General features: G+C 38.7%; 1 protein-coding gene across 5 annotated transcripts in view; it reads right to left on the bottom strand.

The window, feature by feature from the left end:
- The window catches only part of zfand6 (zinc finger, AN1-type domain 6), a 13,204-nt gene extending 1,123 nt beyond the window's left edge, over positions 1-12,081 (bottom strand). Inside the window, exons 1-6 of one of the 5 annotated variants that reach the window (XR_008302610.1) lie at positions 11,024-11,239; positions 5,491-5,648; positions 3,507-3,647; positions 2,294-2,398; positions 807-1,212; positions 177-315 (exon numbers count right to left, since the gene is read on the bottom strand). Coding sequence is in view for 4 of the 5 variants with exons in the window: in XM_034308656.2 (XP_034164547.2) it covers positions 167-315; positions 2,294-2,398; positions 3,507-3,647; positions 5,491-5,641 (546 nt within the window). In the remaining variant the exon portion in view is untranslated. Of the gene's footprint in view, positions 316-343; positions 1,213-2,293; positions 2,399-3,506; positions 3,648-5,490; positions 5,649-11,023; positions 11,240-12,061 lie in introns of those variants that run through there. The other 4 variants (XM_053237952.1, XM_034308656.2, XM_026930698.3 and 1 more) reach the window with 4 other exon arrangements.
- Positions 12,082-12,248: the final 167 nt, after the last annotated feature.

Here is a 12,248-nt window from a genome sequence, read left to right as displayed (position 1 = left end):
ATTTGCTTGAAAAAGAAAAAAAAAAAAGTACTCCTGTGTGGTGTGTATGATTCGAGGGTCTGTGCTGGTATTGTTCAGAGGTCCACTGTGCAATGTGGGATGGAGGGGAAAATGGGGGAAAATGGTGGGAGGGGAAAAGGACTAGGGGTTGTCCATGAGCCCTGTCTCAGATTTTTGTAATTTTTTCACCGACGATGACCGGGTTTTCTTTCCTGATTTTCTCAGCAGCATCGGCTTTATAGTTGAAGGTGCAATTATGGACGTCAGAGTATCGGTGAACACCACAGAACACGTTTCCACAGCGGCAGTCAAAACCTGCAATATACAGAGACATAGGAATGAGCAGATGCTCTGAGAGACTGAACCTGTGAGACTGAAAACAACCAGAGCATATATATTTGAGTGTTAAGGACCTCGCTCTCGGACCTAACAGTGGCTCTCTGGAAGCCACGGGATTTACCAAAATTCAAAGGGTTGTGATGATATCTAGAACTGTTATACCATTAATGCTATACTATTAAGCAATATCGCGCAAGCAAGAGCGTGTTTATACTGAATATTGGCATGGCTGACAGGCACGAGACCGCGGGTGCTGATATTCAGTATAACAGCATGACTTTGCGACATTGCTTTTATACAACAGTTTTATAAACAGGAAATTAATACTGAGTAACTGACATTTCGAACACAATATGGCCAAATAATTTCTGCTCCGCAAACAGAGATAGATCCCGAAGAAGCCATACTCACTCATAGCCCCTCGGCAAGCTAGCTAGCGAGTGAGCTCACAATGATTTGTACATTACCATTTAAGGATGGCGTCTGGTGAAATTGGTGTCCCTTCTTCCTTTTCATCTTCATTTGACGAGCTTTCATTTAAGTCAGAGTTTATATTCACGAAAAATGTATCGTTTGCCATGTTCACCGATGACATCGCTAACACTACTGTAGTAATGGATTAAGTGGGACTGTTATTAGAAGTGGAATTTTATGTGGCGAACACAAGTGGAGTGATACAAACAGTGAAATGTCCCAGTGCGGTTATACTAAATATAAGCACTCTTGGAACGCTGCTCGTCCAATCAAATTAGTGGACTGGAACTAACTGTTGTATAATTCTACTTCACACAACAGCATTCTTGAATTCTCGATTCTGATCAGTCAGAGATGTTGATAAATTTTCTATTACAGCAGCTCTGGCAGTAGTTCTGCCTGAAAGACAAAGCACAGGTTTATATTATATCAATGTGCTCATTATTTTTGTGTTTCTATAATAGCAATTAACACAGGGATTTATATGTCAGATGCTCCATATAACTTCTGTGTAACTTCTGATAAGGTGTTAAAGTTTTCTGTCAGGAGATGTTTATTTAGCATTTATGGAAGGAGTCTCCAGTGTCAGAGCTTTGTAACAGTCAGAGGAAAGCTGTAAATTTATGTTTTCCAACACAAAAGGATTTCAGAACAGAGGACTTTGGTTCAATAGAGAGAACAGGTGAAGGAACGCCTGTGAGAAACGACTGTTTATAGTTATACGTCTGGCGTACATGATGACAGGAACTAACTTGTTTAAGCATAACTATAAATGGATACAATGTCATTTAAAAAAAAAAATTAAATAAAAAAATTGGTGAACTGCTGTGGTATAAGAGGAATAAACACTTCAGGACATGGAATTATTGGATAATAATCAACTTAAGGTTCGGAACTGTAATGCAGCTTTGACACATCATTGATTATTTTCCTATAATAGCAAGCCCCATTATGTTTTATTTTATTCCTGGCAATAATTAAATTATATAGAAGCTATTGTATAGTTTGTGTCGTTTTGGTTTAACATGTATGTTGGTGTTAGAAAACTCCAAGAAAAGATGAGATCACGGTTCCATCTAAAACTGCAGCAGCATAACAAGGGTTCAGTTATTTGGTTAGACATAAATAATTCAATCCTTGTTATGCTGCTGCAGTTTTACATGGAATTTAATGTCTTATTTTTCTTATACTGTGATGTATTTAAAACTGTGAAGTTGTCTTATATTGCTTACATGAATCTGTCATAATGTTGCTAGCTAATCATGAACATAACCCTGGGATAAAAGCATTATGCAAATGACAACATGCTAACTGGTTTCAGTTCATTGTTGGTTAGGTTAGCCTTTATGAATAAAGAATTTCCTTGAGAGAACTGAGAGATGTACACAATATGAATTCCAAATATTGATATAGAAACAAGGAGCCCATTGTCACTCCAACTGGTCACTTCAGTAAGTTGCTACATGCAAATGCCTCTTACCTGTCAGGCCCACTTTCTTGCGGCAGGTGAAGCAGCGGTTCTTTTTGGGTTTGGATTTTTCCGGTTCGGGGGTGGCTGGCTGTGAGGATGCATCTGATCCTGAGGCTGAGGACAAAAATAAAAGAGTGAGAAACATTTTATCTATGTACACTTTATATTGATGGTTAATGAATAGGGCAACTGATACAAAATGCCATATAAAAGCATGACACAGAATGAGGTCAGACATTAAACAGAAATGTGCCAATATTAAATTTATCACGTGTTGATTTTTAAAGTGATAAAATGCTAAAGAGCAACCTTCTTCATAAACTATCTGAATAACAGATATAAGAGGGACTTAATATTGAGCAAAATGATTGCGATTATAATTTAATCAATTATTGTGCAACCCTGGAATATCATAGCAGTCATAATTAACATAGAGATAGAAAGCTGACCCTCTACATGAGAGTCTAAGAAACTGAGTATCTTCAATAATTTGGCTAAATCTATTGAGTGTTAACATCTATTCTTCAAAACTGTAGTCATATTTCAGGGAGGGTGTGAGTCATGGTAAAGTGAGACAGAGTTGATATAAGCTTATTTCTAATATTGATTCCTACATGGAAACACCAAGTCCTAATGTGCAGTTGATACTGAATATACCACAGAAGATCTAGCTAACAGTAAGAAACTTATTTAAAAACTGGCAGTAAGACTCCTCTTACACTGGGATTGACAGAAATAGCAGTGTCCGAGTGTGTGCCATCAGACTTCAGCAATACAGAGATTGCAGTATCTCTTTAGTCACAATCGCCTCCTAACGTTTGCCTGATATATACTTTTGAATTTGTTTGAAGTTTTGAATTGGTGCAGGCCTACTGTGAATAGGTCGAATATTTCTGGGAAATTTTATCAGAAAGGTAAAACTGGGATTCTGGGGCTTGCTAGTGGACTTTGTGCATGTGTTGGACAGTCCTCAACTCAAACAAAGGCAAACAAACAGAAGAGTAGATTGTGAGTGAGAGAGCTTGCAAGAAACACAGTGAGGTATTTTTATGTCTGTTGGCTGCATCGTTCTCTCTCTCACTCTCTCTCACTCTCTCTGTGTCTGTGTGTCACAAAAACCTGTGAGAGTGAGTGAGTGTGTCTCGAACTGCTGTAAACACTACCATTCTTGGAATGAGTTATGTCAGTACAGAGAAAGTGAAGCGAGAAAGGGGGGGTGTACCTGTTATGTCTTGTGTTTTCGGCTCTGCTTGGACTGAAGCTCCTGAAGCTTCCTCCTCTTGTGTGACTCCTGCAGGAGTAACTGTGGAGGATGATGCTTCGTCTAAACTGCTCAGGCTGGATGACACGGCAGGCACCGACACTACAGAAGGATGAAAAAAATCAGACATACAATCTTAACACATTTGGAGTTAGCTAGTTAGCTGACCTCTTCATCTTACACCTCTGGGATTAAAAGCTGGCAGTTTTGGTGTGGCACTATTTAAAATCTACTGTCCAAGTACGGCGGTTAAAAAAAGGATGGGGGGAGGGGGTGGGGCGGGGTCTGGCCAGGCTAAGTTCTACCTCTCCTATAAGGGAACAACTACAAGGGAGAGAAGAGGAGAAAAAAAAAAAAAAAAAAAACAAGGTTCACTGTTTGGCACCCACTTCATTTTATATGCTGTTAAGAAATGGCTTAAAGTGGGTTCCTTTTACTTTTGTGGAACCATGAACAGCACCAACAACCACTGTAAGTAAAGAATATACAGTCATGGGAAAAAGAAAGTACACCCTCCTTCATTTCTGTGTTTTTATTTAACAGGGCCTAAACAACAATTGTGTGGTCCTCATCCAACTTTTGTTAATGAACAAATAATCTCAGGTGACAACAACAATAACAACAAAAAACACAGCAGATTTCAATATGTATTCATTTTTCGCCCAAAAAGTAAAACAACAAAGTGGGGGGAAAATAAGTTCACCTTTCTACTTCCATCATTAAGAGCATAATTAGCAACGAGGTGTTAGTACTGAAATGTACAAGATTAGTTAATCAACAAGAAATGTGACTATCTCTATAAAAGCAGTGCTTTTTGGCAGTTTGGTGTTCTGGAGCACTCAGCCGTGTGTCTACATCATGCCAAGAAGAAAGGACATCGGCCATGAACTCAGAGAAGCAACTGTTGCTGCTCACCAATCTGGGAATGGTTATAAGGCCATCTCCAAACAATTGGAGATTCACCATTCTACAGAGAGAAGAATTGTTTACAAATGGAGAGGCTTCAAGACAGTTGCCAGTCTTCCCATGGGTGGGCATCCCAGCAAGTTCAGTCCAAGGTCAAACTGTACAATGCTAGAGATATAAAGAAAAACTCAAGAGCTACATCATGTGACCTACAGGCCTCTGTAAGAAGAATATAGCAGCGTGACTTAGGTTTGCAAAATTGCATCTGAACAAACCACAAAAGTTCTTTTGGACTGATGAGACCAAGGTGGAGATGTTTGGTCATCATGTCAAGCATGGTGGTGGAGGGGTGATGATTTGGGCTTCTTTTGCAGCCACAGTACCTGGGAAACTTGCAGTCATTGAGAAAGTGAACTGGGCCATAAAAAAATGGGGGGAAGAAAAAAAAAAAAAAAAAAAAAAAAAAAAAAAGACTACATATTGAAATCACGTTGTAGCATATTGAAGGCATGTTGCGTTTTTTTGTCACCTGAGGTTATTTGTTTGCCTATAGAAGTTGGTGAGGTTCACAGAATTGTTATTTAGGCCCTGATAAATAAAAGCATTGAATTGAAGGAGGGTGTACTTTATTTTTTGATGATACTTTATGCTGTTTGAAATTTCTTTTCAGCCCAGACTGTAGAATCACACAGTCTGAATACACTCAGAAAATTCCCCCTAGATTTAGTGGGCTACTTACTTACTTACTTTAGTGGGTCACCATACTTGGCCACAAGTCACTTCACTACTTACTGTTTTTTTTTTTTTTTTTAAAGTCTGTCTTTTTTAAACCCTCCTATTCAACATTGTGACCAGTCGTAACTGCTACTGAATTTGTCCATACATCCACCGTCTATCAATTCCAGCATGTATAATTATTGAGATGGTCATAAATCATTGCTGTCCAACATGTGCCAATAAACAATGTTTTGAATCAGTGCACTGTATAAATTCAGGCCAGCTATTCTACAGTGGTGGGGCAGCACCACACGGGTCTCACCTGTCTCAGTGACCCTGCCGTTGGTGTTTTGCCTCTGCAGGAAGTCTTTGTAGCAGATGGAGCACATGCCATTGGTACGTGGGTTTCCATAGAAACCACAGCCAGTGGAGCACAGCAGGGGCACCTGGGTCTGATTCGTCTCCTGAGCCATGTCTCTCCTGAAGGACCAAAAATAGACAAAACATTAGTCCAGTTGGTTTCATAAAGTTGTGGTGAAATAGGCAATGAAATTCCACTAACCAGTAATTATAAATTAATTAAAAAAATAGACTCTTCTTTTTAGCAGAAATAGAAATCAAATGAAATAACTAAAGTCTGTTACATCAGCTGCTATTTATCTTTTTTTTTTAATAATAATAAAATTAATTAAAAAAAATTATAAAATCTTCTAAAGTAACCTAAAGTAGATCCCAACCATCCACAGTTTACTTTCTCTAGCACTGAACTTTAGTATTGGCCAAGTATCATCAATAAACAAAAGTGTTGTCAAACATGCCCACCCACTCTGTGTCTGAAAACGTTTGTCGTGATAAAAGAAAGAGAATCACAAATTAAAAGTACAGCTAGCTCACGTAAAGCTAGGCCTTAGATGGAAATGATGTAGCATGACATTTTCTTGTACTGAAGGGCGAGGCTTATTTCATTCCCACACTGTCAAAATGCATCTTAATGCATGCTAGTTATTTCCAGAGAACAGCATATAGATTAAAACATGCCTTGTAAATTAGGGATGTATTGATACTGGTATTTTGTTTCCATTCAATAACGAGCTCGTTTATTAAATGGCCAAGCGTAACTCTAAAAGAGCTGGAGAGGTCCACAGCTCAAAGAGGAGGGTCTGTTCACAGCCATAGCCTGACATTCCACAGACCTGGGTTTTATAGAAGATTATACAACAGTTAGTTCCAGCATGCTTTTCTGCCATAGGCATGAGGCCACAGGCTGTGATTAGGTACAGCACCACTCGTTCTCGTGTGATATTTCTTAAGCGGCAAACCATCTGAAAGCCCATTTGGAGTTCGCCAAAAGGCATGCTGGAGACTTAGCGAACATGTGGAAATACTTTCTGGTCTTGATACAAAGCTCTGTACTTCACGGAAACCCAATAGTGCTCGCCACCATTCCACCAGTGAAGCATGGTGGTGGTAGAATCATGATAAGTGTTACCCATGGCCTTTTTGTTGCTTCACGTTGTGTTGGATCCAGAGCCTACCCTGGGATCACTAGGTGCAAGGCAGTTATACAACCCTGGATGAGACGCCAGACACAGAGAGAGACCATGCACAGAAACTCAATACAGACAACAACCTGAGCTCAGGATTAAACCAGGGACCCTTGAGCTGTGAGGTAGCAACCTTAGCTGATGCATCACCATGCCACCATATTCAAACATAATGAGAGAAAACAAATGTGCTAGCCAGACCCAAATAATATCTTTTCCGTGAAATGTGAGAACTACACAGCTCACTGCCAAAATGTTGACTGGTTAAATATCAAGACAGATCAATGCAAAAATGTACCCTGATTTTTAACAATTTCAACCAGTTCTACTGTAGATATATAGATTAGTACAGAATAGTACAACCTATTTTGTGTATTTTAGTCATTTAAATGTATTAATTTGTAAAAAAAAAAAAAAAAAAAATTGCTATAATTTTTTACTGTGTAAAACAGAAAAGTAGTTTACTTTTATGTTCAGCATTTATAAATAGCAATTATGTGTAAGACAATTAATCATCAGTCAAATCTCACCATCATGACAGGTCTATTACCTATAGTGAGAGACATATATTTTAATTATGAACAATGTCTTAGTTATACTGATTCCAAATACAGTCAGGTTTTTCACAACATTCTTCGCAAGCATGTCAGAATGAATTTCAACCTAAAACTAGGGAAGGAAGGGAAATTAGGGAATGCTTTCCCTTTCATTATCATTAGCTGTAGCATATAGCTGCATGGTACTTTGAGATAATTAGGGCCCAAAGGTAATATCAGTGCAATATCATTAACACAAGGCAGAGCCTCCAGCCCAAAACTCTTGTTAATGATGAAACACTACCATTTGTAATAGGGAAAATCTGGCAGGCTGCTTAGAGAGCCATTTTCTCTGAGACATAGTCAGCAGGGTCTGAGAATTAAAGCTACACTGGAAAGAGCAAACACTTTCACCACTGGAAATAGCAAGCATATTATGTGTTTTTATTCCCATTTTGAAAGCATGTTGAAAAGACTCTTCACAAGAAGCTTCTCATAATTGTTTGAAGTGTTTCAGCAGTACGACTACAACTCTAAGAGTTGCCCATCATTTATAAATGTGGTTCTTGTAAATCTCATTTCTCAGTTAACACATTAATGCTAAAGCACAAAGGCATGTGTTTAGATGTCATATTCACACTCTGGTTATGTGCTAATGTACCCTAGACTACAAACACAGACAGGCTGCTTGTAAATTAGGCAAGTTATGGCTACAGCACAAAGGCATGTGTTACACTTAAGATATGGACACACTCTGGTTATATGGTGATGTATTAACACTATAAAGATCTTATATCAGAACTGGACTGCTAATATAAACAGGTTAACGCATAGCAAAATAACTTCTAGTCTCAACTAAATATTGTTTGGAACAGAAGGAATAGAAGTGATTTTTTTAATAGAAGTATTAGAAAATCTAACATGTCCAACACATAAGCTAAGAATTTCTCACAAAGTATTGTGTAATCATTTGGACTGGGTTTAACTAAGACGAACTGTAGAATGTGAGATCTGACAGAAAAGGTAATTTTTTACGAATGAGAAATATACCCACATCTACATACCTCGGGGTTTAAAGACAGCCTAAAGCTCATCCATATAACCTCAACCTGAAAGTGAGTCTTATCAGTGCAGTTTGGTCAATGCTGAAGCCAAACTACAGCCAAACACACACTGATGGCTAATGGAACTGTGTCACTATTGGTCAAAAACACAATCACAAAAATGATAAAAAGATTTAAACCTTTGAGATACCAGCAAGCTTCAAGGCCCTTCATACAATCACTAGTCTGGCCCTATGCATCATTACTGTATGGAGGCTACTCAGGTCATTTACCAACTCTCACATGGGCAGTCCTGTGACTGGCTTAGGAAAGGCCCATGTCTTGGCACACACACGCGCGCGCGCACACACACACACACACACACACACACACACACACACACACACGGACACTGGATGGGAATGGAGTGTTTAAGCAGGATTACAGATCAACACAATGAGCTCTTGGACCACAGTCTCAGTAATGGATGACCATGTGCATGAGAAGAACTGAGTGCTCACATGCTATAGTGCTATGCTATGGTAACAAAACAAAGGCTGGATAGTTCAGTGGGTGGTCGGATGCTCAGATGAGTGGATAGCTAGACGGATACTCAGATGGATGGATGAATATGTGAATGGATGGTTAAATGGATGGTTGGATGGTCAGATGGAGGGAGGGATGGATGGATGGTCCAATGAGTGGATGGTCAGACAAATAGTTAGATGGTCAGGTGGATGGATGGTTGGCTGGGTGGATGGATGAGCTGTTGGATCTGGATAGAGGGACTGTTGGATGAATGAATGAATGAATGAATGGACAGATAGTCAGCTGGTCAGTTGGGAGGATGATCAGATAGATGGTTAAATGGTCAGTTGAATGGACTGTCGGAGAGATAGCTAGATAGATAGATGGACAGATGGTCAGATGGATGACTGGTCGGCTGATCAGTAGGATGGGTGGATGGTCAGATGGATAATTACTACCTGATACCACCAAATATGTAAATTCTCTTCAGGTAGCTCTGTCATGTTAGAGGGTATACACTTGCAACAGTTAGAGAGTATACACTTGCACATCTGGAACTATTCTAGAGTCTAATCCTAAATCCTGAAAACTGATGTCCTCTGCAAGTTCTAATGTTCTCACAATGTTGGACAATCCCAATCCTGTGGTCCCATGTCTTTCAAATTTCACTGGTTTCCCTACTCACTAATTCAACTTAACAGATAATTGCACTGGGTGTGTTAGTGCAGGAAAAACAGTGTTCTAATAGACACAGGTGATTTGCACAGTTTTTCTCTGCAAATGTCCAGCATTTTAAATAACAGACTTTACAATGTGAACCAGGACTGACAGCTGATATATTAGTCTAAACTCTAGGGCAACTAATTACATTATTTTCAATGCAAAATCTACTTGAAATGAGTTGCACAAGATATTATTGTTTTTATTTTTATTTTTTTTCTACAGTAGTTCAAGTCAAGTCAAGTCAAGTGGAGTCTATTGTAATTTCAACCATATACAGCCAGTTAGTACATGGTGAAATGAAACAACGTTTCTCCAGGACCAAGGTGCTACATAGAACAAACACAGAACTACAAAGGACTACATGTGCAGACAGCACAAGGCAGTACAGTGACTACTGAGATAGATAATGGGCACAGTAAGTCCCAGTGCAGCACCGACCAGTACACCGTGCTATTAGAAAGTGAATCCAGGGACAATAGTGCAAAAAGAGTGCAATATAAGTTGCTGAAATAGGTGTAAACATAAGAAGTAGTAACCTAGTAGAGAGTATAGGATATGTACAGTCTAATAAATATTTGTAGCAGCATAATGTAATGTGGGGATGTGTTAAAAATTGCAAAGAGGATGGAGGATGTACAGGTGTGTGTGTGTATGTGTTCTTTCAGTCCACTTTCTGAGTATTGAGGAGTCTGATGGCATTTAGTTGTGCACCAGAGAGAGAGTAACAGCTGATTTCAGTTCCTGATGTAGTATACAATACCCCCATGTTGTGACATCTTAAGCATCAGTGATTATACTATGCAAATACCTTTCGAATGGTAATTAAGTTTCATTTATTTAACTTCAAAATGCAAAGACGTCTCAGTGCACTTCCTCCAATCCTCCCCTTCTCCTCTGTAAGACCTAACATTACACAACAATAATAATAATAAACTAAATAGGAAGTACAGATCAAAGTCTCCTTCTTGAGTCATTCTGTCTGAAATCCTGCCCACATTCATGTTCAAATTTGGACATATTCCAGATCAATCAAGGTTAAATACGAAAAGTCTAAAATGTTTTGAAGGAGTTTGAAAGCAAATTATAATGGACAATGATTTTTTTTTCTCCCCTGTGTCCCAACTAGCTTGTTTGCTAGACTAAACAATACCGTTTTTCAAAGTTTGTCCTTGTTTACAATCCTATCCTCATTAGTTAGACTAGCATAAATAGGTCATTGGCTAGCAAAAGAAGTAAAACAATACTGTTAATATGAAAACAACGAGCTAGCAAGCTAACTGTTAGTTAGGGAACTCGTTGTTTTCCTGTTGACTGAAAGCAGTTAGCTCGTGGCTAGTTAATCTTACCATCAAATTATCACCACTTGAAGGACTTTAAGCCGAGACAAAACGCTTTTTTTCGTTTTTTCCCCCCCGAGATAACTTGGTTAGCTTAGCATAGCTGGCTAGTTTGCTGTTAACTCTAAGGAAGAAAAAACTTACCGTCCCCTGACTTCACAGCTCTGTTGCTCGAAATTACAGGACAACTTTCTTTTCCAGCGTCAACGGGCACGAAATAATAACTTGACGCCAGAAAATAACAGGACACAAGTTAAATAAACGTAGTAAGAGTCGAAGCTCGTCCTTCAGCTATCAGCCCCCACACCCAGAAACAGCCTGTTTGTTATTTTCGTCACTCTCCATCCCCCAGCGTGACGTCACTCCTTCCCCTCACTGTCAGCTGTACAGTGACGTAATACACACCGCGACAACCACGTCTTCATTAACGAGTTTCTTCTTCAGTCTATGGTTAATTAATGCGGTTTGCTTTATTAATGTGACGTTTCTGCAGCAAGACCTTACACTTTATAATTTAATTGTACGAAATATTTTATATATATTATTAGTAACATTCTTATTTTATTTTTAATTAATCACAAGCAACAACAGCAAAATGACATGTAACAACGTTTCAGCGTCGGAATTCCTAGCAGTCCATTAATAGTTTTCATTATTCTACAACAGCGGAAGTTGTTTGGACTAAACCACGCCCACTGACTCCTAATTGGCGGACTTGCGGTCTGAGAGCGCGAGCAGGAAACGCCCACTCCCGGATGTATCGCTTTCATTCATTACCACATAAGACTTTAAAATCACTTTTATAAACAGTTTAAAGCGTCAAATAACACCAACCAGCGACAAAATGACTTATGAAAAAAGAAAAAACAGAAAAATATATTATAAATAATGTAATCAAACCAGTTTCACAATAAAGTGAACGAATACCCTTTGGACTCTATAGTTACTTCAGTTAAGATTCGTTTTATGGGCCTGAAAGTTCATATAAATATCGTAAATATATATTTGGACACCAAAATGGTTTTTGTTTAAATAAAATTTTATTTAAAATTTAAATACCTAAACATTTAGATTCCAAAATCTCATCCAGACATTCTGGTTACTGGTTATGCGATAAGCGACCATAATATATATATATTTTTTACATTTGCGAAAACTCGTCTATAAAGAAAACAACCCTACCTTTGACTGGCTTTAAATATGTTCTATCTGATTGGTGCCTAAACACCGGAAGTGCTTTCGTTCGGCTGCGCCCGCCGGTAAATGTAGTACTTATAAGTTATGCTGCCTTCACGTGCTATTGAAATTACCGTAAATACGAGTTTCCCACTAACAAGTTGCACGAAGTCGTAATTACGACTGGGAAACT

The sequence above is a fragment of the Pangasianodon hypophthalmus genome, chromosome 11 (genome assembly GCF_027358585.1).
Source record: "Pangasianodon hypophthalmus isolate fPanHyp1 chromosome 11, fPanHyp1.pri, whole genome shotgun sequence".
In the NCBI taxonomy this organism is placed as follows: domain Eukaryota; kingdom Metazoa; phylum Chordata; class Actinopteri; order Siluriformes; family Pangasiidae; genus Pangasianodon; species Pangasianodon hypophthalmus.
The sequence above is the reverse complement of the archived record's forward strand: the minus strand, read 5'-3'. Positions and strand labels throughout refer to the sequence as shown.